We start from the raw sequence: 23,455 nt of genomic DNA on the forward strand, positions 1-23,455 counted from the left end.
TTAATATTAACACCTGTGGGGACACGTCGGAAGAAATAATCAGACAAATGTACAAAAAAAAAAAAAATCTTGGCTTTACTTCAATTTTCAATACCTTCCCACACACACCTCATTTCCACCCTTTTCTCCCACCAGGTGTTGTTCCTCCATCTTACGCTAGAGGGCGCCAGAGCACAGCACAAATATCAACTGGTACAAAAAGCTCAAATTTTCAGAATCGAGACGAAATAAAGAAGAAAGGCAACTTGGGACATTAAATCGTGAAAGGATATTATCACTAGAGACAATTTTCTCTCTCCTGTCATTTGGTGTCCCGGGGAAGGCCAGAATATCAACACGGGACAATTACTGCATTGCTTGATGATGCGCCACGTTTTCAAAGTATAAGGATGTCCGAAAAGCAGAGTTCACAATTCTAGGACAAAATGGCTAACTTGATATATATACTGTATATATATTTCTTTTAAAACATGGGTTCTGCTCATCAGTCGGCTCTGATATCACGCTGTATTTACAAGTTCTGCTCGATGAGGTATGAGAGAACACAACATGTAAGCCCCGCTTGCTTCTGCTTTGGATTCAACACGATTATGTTACAGTGATTGTTTCATGTCCCGATGACCAGAAAACGATTAGAAATACTTCTGAAAAGTCAGGCACTCTTTGTGTGACATTAATAAATATATGTGTGGGGGGCGATACAGTGGGCAATTCAAACTGCTGAACTTTGCATCAGTTTTTACTGTGTGGTGATTTTCAATCCGTGCGGGAGCTTGTGTGCCAGTCAGTGTGTGTGAGGTAGTGTGTTGGTGTCAGTGCTGGTTGTCCGAAAAAGTGTGTCAGGTAACATTCATCTTATTTTTCTTCTTTTCCCTATGGTTGCGGCGAGGGGCATTAATTTCACTCAAAGTGCTACTTTTAGATATAACGATGGATGTCAAGCGATGGTTACGTCGCGTACGAGTAAAGGGCTCGTCAAATGTCCCCTGGCCGCCTCAGCTCTCGTTGGCGGCAACCAGCTGGCCCAGTCCCTGGCGCACAAACACAGCTTGGATGTCCTTGGTCTTGATGCAGAAGTCGCAGGCCCACACAGCGGCGCTCTCCCTGGTCAGAAGCCCGTAGGCAGGTTCCGTCAGGCCCGTGCAGTCACGGTGGAACCAGCGCTGGCACGAGGCCTCGCACAGGATGGCGTCCTGGTCATCGTGTACCTCCGACATGCACAGGCCGCAGGGGAACACCATGCCTGGTCCGCCCAGCTTCCCCGGGCCCGAGCCGGGCCCTGCCGAGGGGGCGGAAGGGCCCGGGGGCAAGGGAGATTGCGTGTTGGGGGTCGAGGTGGAGTTAGAGGGCGGGTTGGGGTTGCTGCCGGGGGTGTTGCCTCCGTTGTTGTTGGTCATGTTGTTCTGACCTGAACTGGGGGCTGTGTTGGGCATGGGGAGGGCGCCACCGGGGGTATTGTTCTGCTGGCTGTGTGAAACGGAGCCCGGGGCAGAGTTGGGCGGAGTGGACTGTTGCTGCTGCTGGGCCGAGTTGTTGGAGTTGGGGGTGTTGGCATTGTTGGAGGGCGGGCGCTGGGGCTGACCCGACCCGTTCAGGGGGCCGCTGGGTGAGGAGTTGGGGTTGGGTTGGGGCTGAACTGAGGGCGGCGGGCCGGGCGCGCCGGCATTGGGCTGCTGGATGTCAGGGTGGCCGGGGAAGTCTCCTCCCGGCTGTTGTGGACCAGAGTTAGGAGGAGGACCGGGGGTGGCGTTATTAGGAGGAGGGGGCCCGTTAGGGTTCAAGTTAAGCTGCTGCTGTTGCTGCTGAGGCCCAGGGGGAGGTCCTCCTCCGCCAAAGTTTTTTCCATCCTCATCGCCGGGTCCCGGTGGGCTGGGACCGGGATAGGAGCCATCCTGCGAAGGGGGGAATTGTCCTTGAGGGGCCATGCCTGGCAATCCCCCCAACATGCCTCCAGGACCACCACCCATCCCACTCATCATGTTCATCCCTTGACCGGGCACCATGCCACCCATGGGAGGCATGGGCCCATGCAGGGGGCCCCTGGGGCCGCCTCCTCCTCCACCAGGTAACGGCGGACTGTTGAACGGGTGCCCGCCCTGTCCATGTTGCTGTTGCATGCCAAATCGAGGGTGGGGTGGACCCCCTCCTCCAGGACCTCCCATGCCACCTGGAGACAACATGGGGTTAAAGCCTGACCCGGGGTGCATTGGGGGACTAAAGTTTGGTGGTATATTGAACTGAGAGGGACCGCCGGGAGGGAACCCGCTACCTCCACTTCCTCCCCCGCCGCCGCTCCCTCCCCCTCCTCCGAAACCAGGCATCCCCCCAAAGCCCAGCTGGTGGTGAGGTGGTCCAGCGTTGGACGGCGGTCCAAATGGCGGCCTGCGTCCCGGTCCGGGCTGTCCGCCACCCGGCCCCCCCATGAAACCCATGCCGCCGCCACCCATTCGGCCTGTACCGCCATAGCCGCTTCCTCCGCCTGCACCTGGACTGGGAAGGAACGGTGCGCCGCCAGGCCCGCCACCTCCGCCGGGCCGCGATGGTGGTCCAAAGTCATCGTCAAAGGGGTTCGAGGCCACCAGGTGGTCCACCATAGGCGTGGGAGGGGGCGCAAACTCTGTGAGGTGCGAGAACCCCGACGCCTAAATATAACGAGAGAGGAATGTCGTGTTAAAACATAGCCTTCATGTTTGCCCCTTTTGGTATCTAATCGGCGAGTCGACGGCTGATATTCCGGTACCAACATCCACATTTGAAATCATATTGTTGGGAAACAGACATTTGGGGGAAGACATGGCATGTGGCAACTAATAGGAGACGACCAGAGCCGTAACTTTGAGGCAAGTAGCATACCGGTCGGTACAGGAGACCGTTCTGGCTCTTTAGTACAAAACAGACTTGCTCCTTTCCCACGTGTAGCGGTCTGCTAAAATTGATTTGTGTACGTAATTGACATTTAATTGTACAAAAAAGCCAAAGAAGTAAATAAAACATGTCATCCATAAGTCTCTTGGAATTACGTCATATACGAAGAACTCAAAACATTTTGACTTTTTCCCAGAAGTCATGTGACGGCTACGTATATTTATGTGAATGTGGTTATCAAACAAAGCGAACCTGTGAAGTGGACTTCCTCGCCTTCTTCTTCTCTGGGCTCTTCATTTGTGAGGCTGAGAGAGATAGAAAAATAAGCACAGAGGTGGAAAATGTTATGAAATTGGTGGATCACCAATCGAGAGGAGCGCCACATTTGGATTGGCCAATACCCCTTAGTGACAGAGTGGATCAGCTTCTTCTTCTTCTTTTTTTTTTTTTTTTTTTTTTGGAAGACCTAGGGCATTTATTGTTTTGCCTGTCCCACGATTGACAGACGAGATGAAGTCAATGAGGCGACAGACAAAATGCTGTATATCCAGGCAGTTACTATCAGAATCGCAAGGAAAAGAGCATGGGGGGGGGGGGGGGGGCGCGAACAAGGCAGAAGATGAGGGGGGAGGACAGGTAAAAACATGAACATACTGAGGGACAGTGAACTCCTGCCTATTCGCAAACTCGCATAAGCACAATTTTTTTTCCCTGTGGGGCCTAACCAACAACTACACCTTTTCCCCATTTGATGAGTTTTTCAGCAAATACGGAGAACTGCTATTTCGCATTCATTTTTCGCTTCTTTATTTGCCCTATTTTGTCAAAGGACAGACACGAAGCCATCAGCATTTGACAATTCAAACTTGGCAGTTTTTGGAACCAAATGATTTCCTTGCCCACAGCCGACTCATGGACACTGGAACAGCATTGCAAAATTGCCACTTGACAAGAAGTATTTCTGTCTCCGACTGCACTCCGAAGCATCCCTTGAATCGAGCTTTTCTTGATACCGAGGTCCATTACAGCAATTCGGATAAACTTTCCCTGGCTTTGCACAAACACCTGCTCTGGGAGTACTGCGTCATCATCCGGGGGAGGCAGTGGCATCCGCTCAGGATCTGTTCTCCTCATCTTGTTTTGAGAAACTTGCCATGGAAAATGTAAATTGTACTACTTGCAGTGCGATGGCCATAAAGCTTCTCAAACAGGGACAGAAACCGTTAGTCCGGCTGCAATTTTGCAATGCTGCTCCATCGCCAAATGGTGAATCACAGAAATTATCAAATGCCGATCGCCTCAGGCTTGTCCAAATGAAACCTGAAATGAAAGACAAAAAAGTAAGCGTGACATCACTTTTGGGACACCTACACATTCAATGTTTAATTCATTTGTTTTAGGTGTCAACTTTACAATAAACAACAATTGAGAGTAACGAACCCTTTTTGTTTGGAAAACTGCGAGCGAGTCTTTTCATTGACTCTATAATTGATGCTATGAGGTATTTCCCATTTCTCAACAAGGTGTGAGTGACAACTGATGTAAAGGGATATTTTTAAAGTGCGTTTAAATCCGTTTTAAGAGCGTGGGAGTTTTTTTTTTTTTAGTTTTAAAAAGTTGCCGACACGGAGCCGAAACCTTCCGTGGCAAAATTTGGTGAATTTCATGATTTTACACAGATCAATTCGATTGGTGTCTGTTATTTTCATAAATGAATGACCAATCCAACGTTCTGAAAGCGCTCTTTGATGGTGCAACGTAAATAAGTCAACAAACATGTTTTTAGTTTCCTGAAAAGTGATTGTTTAGGAGTTGTGAGGATTTCGCCCGACAGCAGCAAATCTTTCAAATCTGCAAATATTCGCCAATCGTGGATGCTTTTGGAACCCTGTGATTAACAGGGGTCATCCCTAATTGTTAGTTGAAGTTTCCACAAAAGAATATACACGTAAATATTGTGAATTAACGAGTTTGTGATTGGTGAAGCGCAAATAGGTGGGGGTTCACTGCCCATTCATAGTAAGAAGTCTCGAAACCTCTTTGGGAAACAGCCACCACCAGGTACATAAATAGGGAGCCAACACAGGACCAGTGCAGCCGAATGGATGAATCCAGTCGAATTTTGCTCTTTTGGGGCAAGGGGGGTTTAGGAGGTGATGAGGGGGGTGAAAGTCAATTTCCTACCTTTGCCTCGTTTTCCTTGTCCCGCCAGTAGTCTCCCCGATTCGGCAGCCATTTAGCTAACACTACTGCCGGTGAGGTGGCACGTCACCGTTCATATGCAAGAGAAAAAGGGGTTAAAAATGACCACGGTGACGGCGAGAACGACGTCTACCACCTCGGGGACATGTCACAACTACACACGGCTTCTAGATGGGTGACTGGCCCAGGTCTGTCACGCCGGGATTTGGTCTCCAAATCAACGCCATGGAATTAAAAGAAAACGAATAAATAAAATAAAAAGCGGAAGTGCGCTGGTTGCTATGCTAGTCTTTTCTGCTCTTCGAATTCCTGTGTAAGAGACCCACCGTCCCCTCTGTAAAAATGATCACATACAGATGTGCTAGGTGGCTACCTAGCCACGTTAACCCAAAGTGGCTCGCTCGTAGCCGCGATTCTAGGTCACGAATTCCCCATTAAACACCCGTAATTGTGATTTTTGATAGGTAGCAGCTTATCACATCACCAAAAAAAATCATAATAAAAAGACAGAACAAGCAACCGTTTCATGATTTTTGCTGGGCAAGTGCTGTTTTATTGCGCTAGCGTTAGCTCACGAGCTAACAGCTAGCCATCTTGGGGAAGCAAAAAAAAAAAAAAAACCTGTACCCTTTCTCCGTTGCTCACGCCGCTGGTCCCGTTTAAAATTCAAAGTCCCCGGCGGGTCACGGCCGGGAAACCGGTCCTCGCTCGCACGGCGTATGCTCGCTGGTCCAACATTTAACTCGAATTGGTGAAGAAAACGCAAACGCCGCGACAGTTTGTCGTGGCCTTCTTTCTCGCCACCGGACAAAGAGGGACGAGCAGGAGTAGCCAGAACACTGGAAGGTTACAAGTTGGTTTAAAATGGGGGTGTTCAATTTGGTCATCATAAATTTAAAAAAGAAAAGTAGTTGTAAGATTCATATTACATTTTATTATTACATTGCTATTGTCATAATAACTTTTACTTCAAAGAAAATACACAGTAGAGCTGTGTATTGTTCGTTGTATGCGATAGAACGTGTCACATTTCCCCACTGGTGCGAGACATCCATTTTGGAATAGACCACTTTCCCACTGTGCAGCGTTTTAATTAAAGCCAAGCGACATTCTAATGATAGGGCCAATTAAGTACTTTCATGTAATCATTAAGCATACAAAGTAGAAGGCTGATTGCTTTTAATAAAAAAAGCACTCTATAATATTGTGCTTTGTTAAAACATACAGTAAGAACATAATTTGAAAGAATGTCAAGAAACTGAAAAGTTATTGGTTCAGTTCAATGGAAATTGTGCACCTCCTTCTGGTGTATGCGCCGTGGCCACCTGGGGGCAGTACAATACAGATTTCCAGACATGCAGCACAGTACATTGAGTCGCCCTCAGCTCTTCTGTAAAACGCAGTAATCCTTGTCGTTCTTTGCAGAGGATAAAGAATAAACGTATTTGAGCATATTATCGATCTTCATTAAGATAGGGGACCTCAAGGTAAAGTTATGCGGTTTTGTTGAATATGCCACCTCTTTGCTTTTAAATTTAGTCAACATCAACTGGGATTAGCAATCATCTGGTATGACGGTAATTACTGTAAATGGGCTCGCATACAAGTTGTATGCACCAACTTTATGTTTGTTTCGGTAATTTCGTGTTTTTTTTAATGGTTTCCAGTTTTCTCTTTAATTCAGCGTCAATTGATGATCTGAGTGTCTGGTTTTAATTCAACATAACATTTTTACTTTTTTGATCATTTTATTTTCAACCTCCTTTGCTCCCGTATTTTGCGAAAGAACACTAGGTTTCACATATTAATTATGTCTCAAAAAAAAAAAAGATCCAGAATTTAAAAAAAAAACATGCTCAATTAAAGATCATATTCACTTGCGTTACACACATCACCGTCAAGTAAAAATGAACAAACAAAAATAATTCATCCACAAAGTAACCAGAATATGTAACAAATGATCAACACAACAGTACAAAAATGACAAAGAAACAGCTCAAATAAAACCGAATGACTCACAAAGTATTAGCGACATTAAAAAAAAAGCGCCCCAAACTGAAACTAAGAATGCCGTCCGTCTGTTGTACGTTTGGATTTCAGAACAAGTCACGGCTGGGTCCATAGCATGGCGGCGCAAAGCAAAGAGAACGGCTTCACTCTGGAGCAGAACAGCTGCGTGTTCCCCAGCATCCCCGAGGTGGTGCACCACGACCGCACCCGTCGGCTGCCTTTCGCTGGCGTCCTGCACGTGACCCTGATGCACCCCGTGCCTCATAGTCTTCAGTTCACGCCCGCATCGCACTCACTCAGGTTATATGACGTCACCTCAGGGCTTTTATGGAGAAAAACAATTAATAAATAAACGAAGGAATTTTTACACTGGAATCGTTGCGTGGGAATCAATGGTAATATACGGTATGTACAGTATGATTTTGAAATATATCTCGGAAAATATATTTCAAAATTAAAGAACCCCCCCCCCCCACCCCCCTGTAGATGTAGACAGAGTCTTGCGTGGCAAATTAAACGGACTCTCTGCTTTCCTCTGGTGCCCATGTTTAATGACTTCACCACTTTTCGCAGGAGAAAGCCATGCATAAAAGGCTTGTCATAGCACTCTGAGATAAGACAACACAGGGCAGTGATTTGACGATGCCTCGGCGCACCAAGAAATCTAAAAGCATGACGCAGGCAGGTGACGGGGGCCAAATTGATATGTCATCTCCTAAACACACCCAACAAACACAGCGGCCACCTGCCGCCAACTAACGGGCGGCTGATAAAACCCCAAATAAAGTGCAGCCCTTCGAGTAGGCTTTTCCTGACATTTTTGTTTGTGTTCCAGCTGAAGCCTGAAGGTTTTGTACTGCCACGGACCTACATTTAGATCGTGATGTACTGAAAAAGTGGGGATAACTTCTGGAAAATGAACAAGCGATTAAAAAAATGAGGTCAAGCTCTTTTTGCTCGTTGTTTATTGCTGATGTTTAACACTGTTGAACAGAACACATTTTACAACTCCGCCTAAAAAAAACATTCTTGTTTGCTATGACATCCATTTGTAATCGTGCCATTGTTTTGGCCTTAGAATCACTTCAAATAGAACTTCAAATCAACCTGAGCAAGCTTTATCATGAGGCGGACCCAAAAAAAAAAGAAAAAAAAATCACGTAAATCATTTTTGCATCCTCGAAAGGAAGCCGGATTGTCGTTTTTGGCAGAGCCCTGACGGATGGATCGCAGATGTTGCTGGAGCCAGACACACCCCAGCTTGGATGCATTTCTTGCGATTTGTTGAGATGACGCAAAAGTCATTTAAAAAGCTCCGTGCGTCTCTCACGCCGGTCCCAAATGCAGCGGTAATAGGAAGAGCAAAACACAGGCGGCGGGCGTTGTTGCTGTCTGCTCTTCGAGGGGACCATCAAAGCGTCAAAACATGTCGCTCTCCCCCGGAGAAACGGCCTCCTTGCAAAAGATGCTCTGTTGACTGAATGAGGCTACAGACGCTCAGATTATACTCTTAGGCTCCAAAAACCTACTCGGTACAATTCAAAAACAAAACAAAACAACAACAACAACAACCCCCAAAGGCCGTTTTACTTTGTGAAATTTAGTAGCAATATCTATAAGCGCGGGCACTTCGTCCTTTTGGTTTGATGCAAGTATTTTGTTTGTTTTTTTGGGTCAAGGGTTCTTCAAAGCCAAGATTTTTGTTAAATTGCAACATTTTAACCATCTGTTCTCGGCAGCTGTGTGGTAGTAAATTGCGGGGGAAAAAACCCCGAACGACTTTTGTTTTCAAGTTGCATGTTGGTGAGGCTTGGCAGCCAAGTTGGATGACTCACAGGCACTGACGCATAACCCCTTACCCCCCCCACCTTTTTTTTTTCTAATCGGCAAATTTTGACGCCGTGCCGCTCCCACATTAGATCGCATAGCCACAAAAAAATAAAAATAAAACCCTCTGCCACTGACCATGACCTATTTGTCTGGGATACTGGCTTCTGATTTTGGCTCATTTGGCTGAGTTTGCCTTTGAGAAGTCGGTCAGTTGGAACTGGCCAAAGGTTGATACTTTGAACATAAACGTCTGACTTCCTGTTCACGTTCGCCCGTGAGTCCTGACTCTTCAGCGTGTCTCATCACATGGACGTGTCTACCCAATTTCATGACGATCGGTGAAACTGGTGCCGGAGGCCTTTTTTTGGTTTCTTTTCAGCTTTTCGTGGCGTGCTACTGAGTGAGTTTGAGGAATTTGCAGCGGAAAGGGACGCTCGGCAATTGAGTATCAATCATCTGCTTACTTGTCGAGGGGCTCATCTTTGGCGCCTTCTCCAGTAGGGCTTTGTCAAAGTTTGGAGTCCTGGAATTCATTCCAAAATGGCTGCTTCAAATGAAAATGGCCGACTTCCCGTTCAGTTCACCGAGCGAGTCAAATAAATAAAGAAATGAATAAATGCCGGACGAGTGCAAGCGGGCCAGGCATCCCGATACCTCTTCCCAAATAGAAGCGAGCAAGTATCCCGTTCACTTGGCTATTGATTTCCCTTGGGCGGCGGGTGACAGCGAGCCCTCTGTTGTTGGGGTGTTTTTCAGGATGACTGTCACTTTTATTGCTCGCCCTCTTGATGAATCGCTCGCGGCGCGATGAATAATGCGTATGCGGATTCGAGGGAGCCCGTCCGGTCTCCTTTCCAATAGATGGAGATGCATTTCACGAGCCCGAGGAAAGCTTCTCCGATTGCGTCCCGGAGAGCAGGTGTCAATCACGAGCCGTTATCCGATAGGTCTGTTTTTCATTTCATATACAGTACGTTAAGAGAGCCGCCAGCTCCGCTCTACCCCCGAATGGGTCATTTAACGAGCCCTCGCGGTGTCCCTCTTCGCTCGGGCGTGACGCATTGATTACGCGAAGGATCGACGGTGGCCCGGCTGGGTCGAGGCGGGCTGCGAAACGCTTTTCGCGCGGAAGGGTCTCAATGAGAGTTTGTTGCGAAAAGTGCTCGTGATCATTTTCCGTAGGATCGGCTCGCTAAAGCCTTTGCTTGTCCCAGATCGTTCCCTTTGAAAAAGAGGGCGGCTTTTCGTAAAAGAAGCTCATCTCGCCGTTGTATTTGCTGCTCCTCCCTTATGAGGTGTGAACGTTGACTCGCGCGCGCTTTCTCCACATCATTTTACGTTCAACCTGCCGCTCGGACGTCTGTCGATGTAAGGGGGTGGGGATGCATATTGCGGGTGTCGATACGACGCTAATTGCTCATAAATCCTTTTTGACAGCACAACGCCCGCATGTGAGCAGACGCTGCTTTATGAGATGGCCTTTATTTGAGCGCCTTTGATGTGACAAACCGGTAAATGACAGACAGTGCCGGGCCAACTTGTTTCCCTTTAGGCCACAACAGACTTAACGGAACACTTTGCACGCCAACTGTGTCAAATGTCACACGTTCAAACGGGCCTATCGCAGGAAACTGGAAAGCACTTGACTCCGCCCACTTGACGATGACAAGAAAGAATTAGCATTTCTCTGCGAGTGCTGATGTGTGTATTCCTGTTGTTGTTGTTTTTTTTGATCGGGACAGCTTGCTTTGTTGGGGAGATTTTGGCTGGTCGTGCGTGCGCGTGCGTGTGAGAGCAAAACTAGGATTGTCTTGTGCGCGTGTGTTTTTAAGGTTTGTCTACGCATGTATTGGACAACTCTTTTATCGCGAGGACATGTTTTTACGCTAGGACGGTTTTGCGTATATGTGCGGCTTCTCGTCGTTATATGCCGACGCGGATCTTTTTTGGAAATGACACTTGATATTGTCGTGCCATCTTTTCTTTGGCCGAAAGCCGCTCCAGAAGGGTCTTGCGCGTGTGCTCTTTTCTTTCTACGCTCGTGTGTATTTGCGTGTGTGCGTGTTTGCGCCTACACTTGGGGCCCAGTGAAGGACGGCCCTTTCATACAAAGTCACAACTCGGACATTCCTGCGTGATTATAGCGCTGCCTTCCAAAAAGCATTCTTGTCTGCTGTACGCCATCAATTGAATTCAGCCACTCACTCGCGCACACGCACACGCGCAGCACAATCAGGCTTCTTTTTTTCCCCCCGTCGCCTCTTCTTTTCCATTCCCCCACATCCTCTCGCTTTGTCAAAAGTTTTCCACGTGGCTCAGAGTCCGACATCTGGGTCAGCTTAGGCTCAACAAGACTTGCAGGATATTGTTGGCAGGATGTGGGAATGCTCAGTGGGAATCCCCAATACACGCACGCACGCACGCACGCACGCACGCATACCTACTCACCTACAAACAGTATGAATGAAACACACTTTTATCGCTTGAAGTAGGACAGGAAAGAGTCACTGCCATTCGGTTAAATATCCCATTTAATAATTGGAAAGAATGCATGAGTCATTACTAAAAAAAAAAGCGCAAAGAGGGAAAAACATTCCAGTGCTCAACATAATAATACAAACAGCCACGATTCAATATTATGTTGACATTCTGGTCCCCTTTTGTCTGTTGAGCTCAAGAAGCCTTTTTGTGCTTTGGGGAGTGTCGCATTCAATGAGCTTTGGGTTGAAACTTTAGTCTCAAGTACCGTGTCATTTTATTTGGGCCTTCAGTGGGAATTAGCTCGGAAGACCTCTTCCGAGGCAAGCCGCAAAAAACATGGAGGGGACAGACGCCGCGAGAACCACGGCACGCATCCGTCGCCGCGGGCGAACGACAGCGGAGGAATCCGAAGGACTTTTTAACTTGAAAAGGGACCGCGGGCAAAGCGCAATCGAGCGGAGACGGTGGACCGAGCTAACGTTCCGATGGTGAATGGATGGAAACGGCCAAACGCGTGCCGCATTCATGCATCGGTCGGGAAGAGCGAATGACGATGGAGGAGACTCGAGTGCAGAGTGCAGTCAAATGGGGAGCGTGGCAACGGGCTAAGCTAACGTCAACACGTCTTGTATGGAGCCGGGTAGCGTCGTTTGCACGAATGGTAGCGAAGCCGGTGAACGAGGAGACTCGTTTCGTTCGAGTGGAGACTCTGGGCAAATTGTATCGACAGTAAGGTACTGCACGCGTCTCCGACGAAGGCGCGGCGCCGTACACGTGTCGTTTAAACATTGCGCAAGGCCGCACAAAAATGTCCCTCATCTCCTGTGCTTCACAAGCCCTTCCCCACCCCGCATCCCCGCATCCCCGCATCCCGCTTCCTTCCTTCAATCCCTTCTCTCTTCTTTCTTCCTACTCGGCCGAGTCGCCGCCCTCGGGCTCGTCGTCCGTCTTGAACTCCAGGAAGAAGTCGTTGCAGGCTACGGTGAGGGCGCCCATCAGGATGATGAACTCGGTGAAGTCCACCTCTCCGTCGTTGTTAGCGTCCAGGTCGGTCATGATCTTCTCCACTGCCTCGTTGTCTTTGGAGTTCTGCGGGACCGACGTGGAGAACGCGGGCCTTCTTTATTGCGCGTCGCCCGTCGCCGCGCGTACCTTCCGCACGCTCGCGCTTACCCCCAAGTAGCTTCCCAGCTCTTCCAGCAACAGCTCCTTGAGCTCGCCCCGGCTCAGCGTGTACTTGTCGCCCTCCTTGCCCGAGTACTTGTGGAAGGTTTTGATGAGCATCTGCATGGCGCTTTCCAGGTTGGAAGAGGGCTCCTTGGACATACTGAGGGATAAAACGGCTCCGAGAGTCAGGCTCGGCCGCCAAACGCTCGCTCCGGACCCCCGCGCGACCGGCTCGCGTCGGCGAGCGAGGGCGCGGGTTCCGGAGCCGCCGGTAAGACGATTCATGCGGGGAGAGGACGGGGAGGAAGAGAGGTCTTGTTGAGGGTCAAAAGGTCGCTATGTCCGAACTGGGATCAACCCCGTGATGGGAATGCAGGAGGGATTTTTGTGTGTTTCCGCATTCCCGCTCATGAGGATTTCTTGCGCAAGGGCGACCGCAAATCAAGAGAGATACAAATGCCAGATCCATCCGAGCAGGAATCAGGGGAGTTTTTTGGTTCGTTTTAGTCCCGAGTAATTCAACATGTTTTCCGTGTGCGTGCGTGAGGTGGTGTAAAGATGCATTGGTTGAGCTTTTTTGGGGTGGAGGAAGCTCTCAAACCATCTTACGCACATTGTGTCAGGCATCTCGGTGCTGCTGCTGCTGCGACGGCGGCGCTGCGGAGACTGCGCGCGGACACGGGCGACTCACTGTCAAACAGAAAGCAAGACACGGATCTCCAGAAGCAGAGTTGAAAACGGTCAAAGGGATCCTGACAAATGATCAAAAGAAGTGGCGCTCTGGCGACAATGATCCAAACTGGACACCGGCGGCGAAACGCAAACCCCACCTGCCGATCGGCGGGCCGAGAGGCCGAGTAACCCGACCGGGCCTCCGCGCTCGCTCGGCCGACATCCCGAAACTCCAAAGCTATTTTTAGAGGCTAACGCGCTCGAGATCAAGCGTCGCAGCGCGTACGCTGACGTGACGGGGGACACCCAAGACAATTAAGCGGGATGAGTGGAAAAACCGGCGTCAGAGGAATACGAAGAAGAATCCTACAAAATGCAGGCAGAAATGTTTCCCTCTTGCGTTTGTCACATCATAGCGAGCTATCGCCGTTCGGGGAGCACAAATCCTCCCGGTCATGAGGGAGTCTTTCCGATTCGACGGCCCCCAGGTCCGCACACCGTGAAAAGACTTGAATGAGAGCTCGCCGCTGCGACTTTTTCGCCGAGGGGAGAAGGCTCGTCTTTGAACGCCTTACCTGGCGGAGTGCCGGACGAGGTGCGGGGGGAGCGCGGGCCGAGGCGGAGGTGGATGAGGAAGGCAGTGGGACGGTGGCTTAAATACCGTCTAACCTCCTTGCCCCTCCTCTTCGCCCGGCCTGTCCCCTCTCGCCCTTCTCCTTGCCCTCCTTGCAGGTGTCTTCTGTCCCTTGCAGTCAAGGGTGGAAAAACACACCGAAACGTCCGCCGTTCGCCCCTTCATGAATAAACCACGGCCACGTAGCCATCGGCACGGAAAGTATGCGCGAACCCCTTCGCGGGCCGCGTCTCCTCCCCAAGTCTCCGCGGACCGTCGGCATCGTCATCCGTCGACGTATCGTTCAACGTGCCGACATCGCGCCCTCCTCTACGGATCCCCGCATGATGCGTATTCATCCGCGTGTACGTGTCGTCCTACGGATCGATTGCGCGCCTACCTCTATGGACCGGTCGATCGATTCACGCGTCTTTCCCTGTAGCGCCGTAGCTTCAACGTATCGCGTCTCGTTCCGCGTACGATTTATCAAGCGAGGTGTCTTTCTACTTCTTGATCGGGGTATCCATCGGCATCTATTTCTTTACGGCTCGCGCGGATCCACGCCGGTTTCTCTGCGTTGCGTCCGGTAGCCTTCTAGGCATCGGGTATGGCTCGACCACCCATCGGTGGCTTCGATGGTATTTTTGACGGCGATTTAAAACGTGTCTTTTCCTTTTGTCTCGCATACCGGCTTCGGAAGATATTTTTTCTCGTCGTGGCTTTGAAGTTCACCATAAATATAGCCGGCGATATTTTTGTTCGATGAAGCGCGAGGAAAAAGACATCGGTACACAGTCGTACGTACCGTACGCATCGGACACGTTGCGTTCAAGGAGACGCGGGCGGCCGGGCGCTCGGGGGCTAGGTTGTCACAGTTTTATTATTCGTGATCAGCGAGAACACATTCGCCAAGCGTTAAAATGACACATTGTAAGAATCGATGGATCGGCGACGCGCGGGACAGGAGACGGAGATGCTCGACACGCGTAGACGCGCGCGCGCTCTGGCGTTCGGTGGCCGGCACGTGACGGGACCGCGCAGTATCTCTCGGGCTCTCTCTTATCTTCGTTTCCATTTGGAGTGGGAACATGTTTGCAAAGGCGCCCCGCCGCTTTGTCGGCATCCGCGCGGAGTTCGCGCTTTTAGGCGCCGCTCGCCGGCAATTGACAAGAGACTAAATGAGATGGTCCCGAGCCGAGGTATGAGCTTCACCGTCGGTCCATCCGTCCGCTTTTCCCTTTTCTTTCCCACAATGGACCAAAGATCACGTTTAAAGCTCGCGAAGCTCAAAACGATAATACGCACGTTCGAGTTTTATGTACATCGGACGCCGGGCCGATACGTCGCCGTGACACAAAGTACCTTGAAAAGAGAAGTACAGCGAATCCCCGTTAGATCGCAGATTTTGAATTTAGAGTTGCAGGCCTTGAGCACAGGAGCGCCGCGTGCCACGGAAGGGATGCGGGGGAATTAAGGGCAAGGAAGAGGCAGAGAGAAGGCCCGCGCGTATTCGTGTTTGCTCGCTTTGCGCGCATTGCTGCGGCGCCATTTCTGCCGCGGTCCTTGTTCTTAAGGTTCGCAATAGCTAATCATCATCTGCGCTCATTTCTGGGTCCGTATATGGCGTTTTGCCTTTTTTTGTTAGCGTGAAGCTGTTGGACTTTGAACTATTGGCTTTTGTGCGTCGCTTTTCCTGTCAACTTGAACTGGACATTTCCTCAAAGTAATGTTACGTAAGCAGGGACCAAAGAATACTTTTAGGGGTGTTTTTCCGTAAATCGTGTGAAAGGAGCGATACTATAAAAAGGTTTTTGGGTCTTTGCAAATTTTCATCGATTGTTGGCGAGTCTGGTATGGAGCTTCTGCAAAAAACGGGGGTTCCCTGTATTCAAGTGTGTGGGTGTATAAATACACACACACACACACACACACACACACAAAACACAGAAGCCCTAAATGCCCGATATATTAGTCACCATTGTGATATAGATATATATACACACACACACACCGGTATACAGTATATAAAAACATTGTTAAAAAAGGGTGTATAAAGGCTGAGCAGAGTGCAGAGTATTTACAATGGGAGTGCCAGGAGCACATGACTTTTATTTGCCAAGCACATTGCATTGCGCACATGTCGTAGTGGTTGTGTGATGAAGGCCTAGAGTATGTGCAACATGAGCCCATTTTCCTCAGGCTTGCATGATTGAAAACGTGACAATTTACAAAGCATTAAATCATAATTAACAAACCGGCAGAGGAGGGGAAGGTTTCCGTGCAAACGCATGATCTTTTTTTTTTTTCCAGAGGCTCAGTGTGCAAGACAAACAAGATGGAAGGGATGGCTCTCAGGAAATTGTGTGTGCTTGTGTGTTTGTTGTCTAAGGGTGGAGATCCAATGGCAGGTCAAACAGGGTTTTGAGACGAACTGAGGGCCGCAAACAAACAAAACAAAACGATAGGAATATTTCTCAAACCCCCCCCCCCCCACCCCCAGCAGTGGAATTTTGTATTTTTAACACAAAAGGATTGTGGCTACATCGAATACCCCATTCAGGAAAACAGGGAAATGTCACGCCGCTGAAGAACAACAAGGTAAATTGACTTTTAACACTAAAGTAGGGTTTCCCAAACCGTGGTTTTTAGCGCTCGACATTGTCATTTGAAATTCGATTTTCAAAATCAAACGTCCGGTTCCCTGAAAGCAATTATTCCGTGATTCTTTTGGCCTCCAAACTCCCCCAAAACAGCATTCATCCAGTTGGCATCAAGAGCACGGCTGCCGTTGGGTTTTTTGCTTTGTCACGTGAAAATGATTCTACAATCCCGATCTGCGAGGATCCACCCTTAAAAACCAACAAGGATCGTTTTGGATTCCCTCTTTGAGTTTTAATTATTTAGTGGCCCACCTGATCTCCGTGTCTCATTGAGGCTGCGGGGGCCTCAATGTTGCTTCCGGGTGAAGTGAGCATATCAAAAGAAGATGAAGAAAAAGGAGAAGGGGGAGGGAATGAGGAGGGATGCAAAGTTGGGTTAGTGGCATCACAATTTGTTTATTGTCAGGCCTAAATCAGCATCAAAAAGCATTTGTGAGTCGCAAAAAGTGGAAAAAATGAATCAGCTCTGAAGGAATGAAAGTCATGAAGGTCAAGAAAGAGTACAGCGAAATGCATGACTGAAAAAAAATGCTAACCGTTGCGTCAATGCCGCCGTATTTTCACGCTCCAAGGTAAACGTGCTCTATTAGTGCCATGCACATGCTATCGGCGGCATGTCGATCGGCCGGGCCACTTTAGGACGGCGGCTGTCGACGTGGGGTCGATTTCGTGCGTTTGACGCTACAAACGCATGTAAATCGTAGTCATAAATCGGATTCCGGTCATATAGTTAGCACTGCCGTTGTCATAGGAGGGAGCACCTCCTGTGTTGGAGCGAGTTAACTAGCCATCTTACGACTGCTCTATCATGGTCAATTTCAAGATTTTAGTCTGTGGAATCAAAATGCACCCAATACAATGCTAGTGAGCCAGTCACCTTATGAGACGGCAACTAGCTACATAAGTAACTATGTAGCTAGCACGATAGTCGTTTGCCATCTTTGCGAAAGGTTTCAGAACGAGCACTTCAAACGATTCCATAACAAATAAACAATCGATTATTAAAGTCTATGATCTATTCTACCGCCCAAGTTGCTCTTCTTGCCAAGAATGTTTCGTTCCCACTATTTAAGTTGAGGTTTGTAGGACAAGAGACACCTTTTGAAATGTCACGATCATTTGGACGCATCGATGCTATCAAATATAAAAGTTCCCCACACAATAAACTAAAAATCTCTGATTTTCAGAACTCTTGTCCATTCTAATGCGGTTCAAGTAGCCATTTTGACAGACTGTCATTTTTGGAAACTCTTGTCACATATCACACACCAATAGTATGCTTTCTAGGTGACTAGTCGGTATCGTATAGGGGTAGGTAGTAACTTGGAAGCTAATGACTAGCTTTACAACTTAATTTCTTGTGACTAAAAACAGAGGTGAGAGAGATAACTAGTAAAAACAGCTAGCGACTTAGACGGCTCGCTCCAGATAAAAAGCTCATTAGTCGGCGGTGATCGATAACTCGATGGAGCGAGATAATGCTTGTAAGATGTAAGGCGTACATTTCTTCTGTATCCTCCAGAGCGCCGTTTTGACGCTCGTTACTCAACTACAGAGCCGACTTGGCAGCTTTCTGTGGTCATATCTATATGTCGATAGTCAGGCTGGCATTTCGAAATTCACACAGATAGAAAGCGAGGTACCCGTCTGTACATGACAGCTAGCTAAACAGACGGCTAGAAAAAGCTATTAAGAGAGCTACTTAGCTCGGTAGGTCGCCAACTACCTCGAGATGTTCAATAAATCAAGTAAGCCAGCTAGTGGTGGTATATTTGTCATAAATGTAGGCCTTCATCTGTCGCGGCGGCTCTTAGTGTTGACGTGGCGTAATTATTATTATTCATGTTACTATTATTGGTGCGACGGGTGGAAAGATGGATGCATGGATTGTCCCCTACGAGGTGGCGGATTCCTCGGGCTTCATCCGGGCTTCTTCCTCCGCCGCATTGGCCGTCTTCTCCGCCGCTTCCTCGACCATCTTTTCCGTCTCTCCCGCCACCGGGATCTCCTTCTTCACAAGCGCCTCCGCACTCGGCGAGGTCGCGTCCGGGCCGGGTGCGGACGCGTCGGCAGCGGGTGGGGTCAACTCCACGCCGGGCGCGGTCACCTCCGCCGGCTTCTCCGCCTCCTCCTTCTTCTCCTCCACCCCCGTCTCGACGTCCAACTCGGCCTCCGTCTTTCCGTCCGCGTGGGCTTCCGGCTTGACTTGCGGGGTTTCTGCCTCGGGGGCGGCGTTCTCCGCGGCGGCCCCCCGGCCCTTTTGCTCGGGCCGGGCCTCATTGCCTCGGGAACGCTGCTCACTGACGGCCTTGGCCAAGTAGCCCACAAGGCTCATGTATTCCTCGAAGCCCACCTTGCCATCCTTGTTAGCGTCGAGGCCCTTGCCCATGTTGTTAACCGCCTCCTTGCTGTCCGTGTCCTACGCAAAGACGACTCGCGATTAATCAGAATCATTCGGCCGTGGCTCCCAAACATTTTCCACCGAGTACCACCTAAAAAAAACGTAGGTATCCAAGTACCACATTTCAGGATTTGTTTTTGTTTCCTAACCGTCAGGATGTTGCCGAGTTGGCTCTTGACCAGGTTCTGGAAGTCTTTGGGTCCCAAACTGTCCTTCCCTTTGCCGGACTTCAGGAAAACCTTGACCACCGTCTGAATGGCTTCCTCCATGACTCCCCTCTCTGACAACACACGCACACAAAAGATCTATGAGACGCATGCGGTCGATAGCTATTTATCGACGCAGAAAGATTGGAGGGGAAAAAGATTCCATTTGATGCCATCGCGGCGTGCGCGAGAAGGGCCAAGCGTGTGACTTTGAGGTGCAATGGCCGCCGCGATCTTTGACAGGTCATATCTGATAACTGATCCGAGGCTTCCGCTGCTGCCCATCGCATCGGATTACCCGGTGTGCTCATCTTGTGTCTCCGATGCACTCTCCCTTACTCTCTCCTCACCTTTTGTGTACATGGAGATTGTTGTCAAGGCCAACATGGCAATCGCTCTTTCAAGGGGAAAAAAAAGGGCATTCGTCAAGCCAAGTAAGTGTATGTTCAACGTGAGTCCCGTTTTTCAAGAAACAGTCATGTACCCTACGCGTACATTTCATTTGTTTTCTTTCTCAATAAAGACATAAAATCCTCAGGGGAAAGAAAAAGTCATTTCTTCAAGAAATAAACCCACCAACTTTTCTGAAGTAATAAGTTCCGTTTTGCTCATCGGCTATTTTTTATTATTTTTTTTGCACGAAAAACAGCATATTTACAAATATATATGTAGACCTTCCATATTAAGCGCTGTGACCGCTTTTATTTTGCTGGCTTTCCCACTTCCTCTTTTGGTTCCCGTTGGCCTGCATGTGCGTGTGCGGGTGACTTGTCCTCGCGGTAATTCCATTCACTGCTGTTTTGGGGCACAGGAATTTACAGGCTGAACCACCGACCTCCGCCTCCTTCTTTCTTTTACTTCAAAGCGACAGACAGACTCTGCAGCTTTTCAGCTCCGTGCTTCTCGCTTCTGGTGCCACAACGGCTACACACGCGTAACACTTAGCGCGCCGCACACGAGAAGCACAACTCGGCCAATCATGCCGTCATTGACAAAAAAAATTAAGGGGGGAAAAAAACAACATTTTTTTCCCAAGGTTTATTTTATGATGAAAAGAGAAAAATAGCTTGCTAAGAAAGAAGTCATCTTGTAAGTAAATAAGTCCAGACTTTGATATTTAAAATGGTATTGCGGAAATGAAGTTGTGGTCTGACAAGAAAAAAGTTGCAGTTTTTCGGTGAAAAGTCACGTTTGTTTTGAGAAAGTCAGCCATCCTTCTTTGAAAGCAAGCCATTTTTTGGTTGGGTTTTTAGAATTCAAAAAGTTAAAAAGAAGCACCGTCTTTAGCAAAGCGTATTGAAAAGCAACTTGGAGTGATGGATGATTCCATCAAGATGATGTGACCATCTAATGAGATGACTTGCCATTTCACGTTGCGACGTAATGTTTTATGCGAGGTCAAAACAACACCCCAAAATAAATAAATAAAGGGGCCGTTCTCCCCGTCCTTGCGCTTTTTGTGCAACTTGACTGGTTTCCGTCCTCCAGTGGAGCCAGCGTGGCGCCAAACAAGCAGCACTTCAAGCTGCAAGCCATTACAGCGCAATGTGTGAGCTCTCAAATATTTGTGCGTTGTGTGCATGAAAATGCACTTTGTCACTATTAGGCTCAAGTGCAAAAAGTATTCCCACCCTTCATTTCAGTATAAGTACAGATACTGGTGTTAAAAAAAAAAAAAAAGAAAGACTCGTGACAGTAAAATACACAAATTCAAAGGTAAAAATGACTTTTTACTGACCGTTATTTACCATCCTTGTTTTGAAAACAAAACAAAAAACATTTCCACCACTAATGTGACAGATAAAGCGAGCAAGCCAGATAGACCACTCCAAGGTAAGACAAACATTTCAACGCTGTGCGCCGGCCCATTCGCACATCGATGATTCAACCTTGCGGCTCTTGCATCCACCGTCCCGTGTCGCGGCCTCCAACTAATCTGCCTTATTTGTCCTAAAAGCCCCGAAGAGAAAACAAAAGTCCCCGCCCCCCCAGCTCCTGAAATGTACACGCCTTACAACTGCAGGTTTCCTCTTTCCCCGCCCATTGGAGAGCCACGCCGGTGTTGGGGCGAACGTGATCTGTGGGTATGCGCACACGCACGACTATAAACGCATAATCATCAAAGATTAACGCAGGAGCACGTTGAGGTCATGACCAGAAATGCACTGAACACGACCAATCCAAAGGAATCAGCCAAGAACAATTCTCACAGGCATGTACGGGTATATTTTTTTTAATCCACTGCTAAAAAAAAAAAAAAAAAAAAAAAAAAACCCTTCCACCAAATACCATAACCACAGTTTACTGAATCACTTAGTTGTTCAACTCTTCATTTTTAAAAAAAAATTATGTCGGTCTGTAGTTTACTGCCCCCTGCTGGCCAGGTGCACAAATGAGCAATGAAGCATGACATGATAATGCACAAACTTGAACTTTTTCCTCCAAAAACATAACTTCAAGAATGATGATGACGATTTTGTCACAAAACAATCAAATTTTAATCTCCAAACATGACTTCAATTTTCCCCAAAACGGGGACGTTCATGTGTTGTAATCAAAAGATTGACGGAAGATTTCGATTTGGACATTTTTCCTGAAACAGAAAAAGGGACGCCTTTTTTGGTTTCAGGAATATTATCATTTTGTTCCTTGGGAAATGACATCCGACATAAGATGGTGACGTCTTCCCTCGGAAATAGTCACAATCTTGTCATATTACGACTTTTTATCTGAAACTAATTGGACTACAGCCTCCTAGTATTAATATTCCAACTTTTTTTCATAGTAGCCAACGAACCTTTTAATGTCCATCCTTCCCATACAAAAACAAAAATGACCGACAACTTTTATTCCCTTGGAAGAAAATGTTTGAATCATTGCACCCCCTCCCCCAAAACAACAACAACAAAGTGGGATTCCTTCATGTTGAATGCTGTGCTTTGGTGTGATGTGGCCCACGGGCCTCGTGTTCCACACCCTTCCCTTCGGGGCGGGTGGACACAGCTTGGAAAAACGCCAATCAAGTTTTGCGCAATTGAGATGCCTGCAACTTGAAGCAAACTGGCAACTACAACAAAAAAAAAAAAAAAGGAGGATAAAAGAAGAGACAGAAATTGGGAAATAAACCAATTTAAAAAAGTTATCGCCTTCAATCTGTACACCCCCCCCCCCTTTTTATTGGTCGTCACTGATCGCACCGAGAAAGCGCGGAGTGACTTTGTTTCTTTTTACGGCGGGTGGACGGCGAAACGTGGCACCAAACGACGAGCCCAACTTGCCGAGCACACAAAAGCCACTTACCGAAAAGCGTCGGGCCAGGCGTGCAAAAAGAACCTTTTTTCCAGCTCCCTTTCTTCTCCTTGCGGCGCTGCAGCGACTCCCGCTTCCAGTCGACCCAACTGGCTAAACTCGTACAACTGCTCAAGTTTCTTCCGTGATTTTCTTTTCTTCCCTTCAAACTTTTTCCCCCCACTGACAAGTGAAAGGGCGTGTACCTGGAAGAGCACGCAGAAAGAGAGGCGGGGAGGGGGGAGGGGGATCGCCGAGCAGCTGGCCAACTTCCACCGAGAGAAAGAAAGAGAAGCTGCAAATTGTCATGGCCTCGCAATGACTCGGCGACGGCCGGGCGCCCAAATGGGTGCGATGGACACACTCGCGGCGACTTCGCGTGCTTTGTTGCGGAAAGGCCGCAAAACGCAAAATTGGACGTGGAAGTTTCACGGACTAAAATGTCAGCGCACATTTTGTCCTATGATCGCCAATGAGAACACCTTTTAAAAAGGACATTTTACTGGCAAAAACAAAACGCGGCAGTGTTAGCATAATAAATCGCATAAATGCCTTTTAACCGACTCTCCTAAAATCAGCCATTGATGCTTGCTAAAAAATGTGCTGTTTTTCTGTCTGTTTAGAATCTCAGCCATTCACATAATTGAATGGAGACAACTGGACTCGTCTTGTTTGTTGCTCTGCTATTAGGCTAATCCGTTTTGGATTTTTATTTGAATAATGTGGCCAACCATTTTTGAATATTATAATAGGACAACTTTTTCTTTGAAAAATGAGAACTCATTTATTTCATTTGTCCTATTCCCGGTGGCCGTATGAAAAAAATGGTCTTAGCCCAACCAAGGACCCGGCGGCTCAATTACTCGCCGTTTCTCGCTATTTACGGGAGATTACCGGACGACAACGTATTGTTAATTCACTCGATAAAGGTCTTATCTGAGCCCGTTTGCACATTTCGACATGACGATGAGCACAATAACGCAAGGTGGATATTGTTAGCGAGCGCTAAGTGCGACGAGATATGCCGTGTGTGGAATTACAACCGGGTCACTAAATCAAG

At 48.2% G+C, this 23,455-nt stretch overlaps 3 protein-coding genes across 6 annotated transcripts; all 3 read right to left on the minus strand.

Moving 5' to 3' along the window:
• Positions 1–50: 50 nt before the first annotated feature.
• pygo2 (pygopus homolog 2 (Drosophila)) lies at positions 51–5,889 on the minus strand. Of its 3 annotated transcripts, none has more exons than XM_086137290.1 (4): positions 5,695–5,889; positions 5,050–5,114; positions 3,118–3,170; positions 51–2,642 (listed from the first exon to the last, which is right to left on the minus strand). In XM_086137290.1, exons 2-4 carry the CDS (start codon positions 5,099–5,101, stop codon positions 996–998), a joined length of 1,752 nt encoding a protein of 583 aa, XP_085993416.1. In that variant the 5' UTR covers positions 5,102–5,114; positions 5,695–5,889; the 3' UTR covers positions 51–995. The 3 variants fall into 3 exon arrangements, with proteins under 3 accessions (XP_085993416.1, XP_085993417.1, XP_085993415.1); XM_086137291.1 differs by having other exon boundaries at positions 51–2,167; positions 2,270–2,642; positions 5,050–5,889; XM_086137289.1 differs by having other exon boundaries at positions 5,050–5,889.
• Positions 5,890–12,257: 6,368 nt separating this feature from the next.
• On the minus strand, positions 12,258–15,655 carry s100s (S100 calcium binding protein S). 2 transcript variants are annotated; one of them, XM_086136846.1, is made up of 3 exons: positions 13,169–15,655; positions 12,562–12,715; positions 12,258–12,477 (listed from the first exon to the last, which is right to left on the minus strand). In XM_086136846.1, the coding sequence occupies exons 1-3, from the start codon at positions 13,180–13,182 to the stop codon at positions 12,298–12,300; spliced, it is 348 nt and encodes a 115-aa protein (XP_085992972.1). In that variant the 5' UTR covers positions 13,183–15,655; the 3' UTR covers positions 12,258–12,297. The 2 variants fall into 2 exon arrangements, with proteins under 2 accessions (XP_085992972.1, XP_085992971.1); XM_086136845.1 differs by having other exon boundaries at positions 12,562–15,655.
• A 261-nt stretch (positions 15,656–15,916) lies between these two features.
• Positions 15,917–22,599, minus strand: s100u (S100 calcium binding protein U). The gene is made up of 3 exons (XM_086136844.1): positions 22,408–22,599; positions 19,051–19,181; positions 15,917–18,919 (listed from the first exon to the last, which is right to left on the minus strand). Exons 2-3 carry the CDS (start codon positions 19,168–19,170, stop codon positions 18,395–18,397), a joined length of 645 nt encoding a protein of 214 aa, XP_085992970.1. The 5' UTR covers positions 19,171–19,181; positions 22,408–22,599; the 3' UTR covers positions 15,917–18,394.
• Positions 22,600–23,455: the final 856 nt, after the last annotated feature.

This window comes from Hippocampus guttulatus, chromosome 18 (genome assembly GCF_054856545.1).
Source record: "Hippocampus guttulatus isolate MCC_2025c chromosome 18, RoL_Hgut_1.0, whole genome shotgun sequence".
Lineage (NCBI taxonomy): Eukaryota > Metazoa > Chordata > Actinopteri > Syngnathiformes > Syngnathidae > Hippocampus > Hippocampus guttulatus.

What these genes read in the sequence shown, in the direction of transcription:
- s100s (XM_086136845.1), bottom strand. Translation starts at nt 12,840, where the DNA reads ATGAATCGTCTTACCGGCGGCTCCGGAACCCGCGCCCTCGCTCGCCGA. An exon ending in AGCTGGGAAGCTACTTGGGG is followed by an intron (nt 12,478 to 12,561) that starts GTAAGCGCGAGC and finishes TCGGTCCCGCAG; the next exon opens with AACTCCAAAGACAACGAGGC.
- s100u (XM_086136844.1), bottom strand. Translation starts at nt 19,170, where the DNA reads ATGGAGGAAGCCATTCAGACGGTGGTCAAGGTTTTCCTGAAGTCCGGC. An exon ending in AACTCGGCAACATCCTGACG is followed by an intron (nt 18,920 to 19,050) that starts GTTAGGAAACAA and finishes GTCTTTGCGTAG; the next exon opens with GACACGGACAGCAAGGAGGC.
- pygo2 (XM_086137290.1), bottom strand. Translation starts at nt 5,101, where the DNA reads ATGGCTGCCGAATCGGGGAGACTACTGGCGGGACAAGGAAAACGAGGC. An exon ending in ACAAGGAAAACGAGGCAAAG is followed by an intron (nt 3,171 to 5,049) that starts GTAGGAAATTGA and finishes TATCTCTCTCAG; the next exon opens with CCTCACAAATGAAGAGCCCA. An exon ending in CGAGGAAGTCCACTTCACAG is followed by an intron (nt 2,643 to 3,117) that starts GTTCGCTTTGTT and finishes CGTTATATTTAG; the next exon opens with GCGTCGGGGTTCTCGCACCT.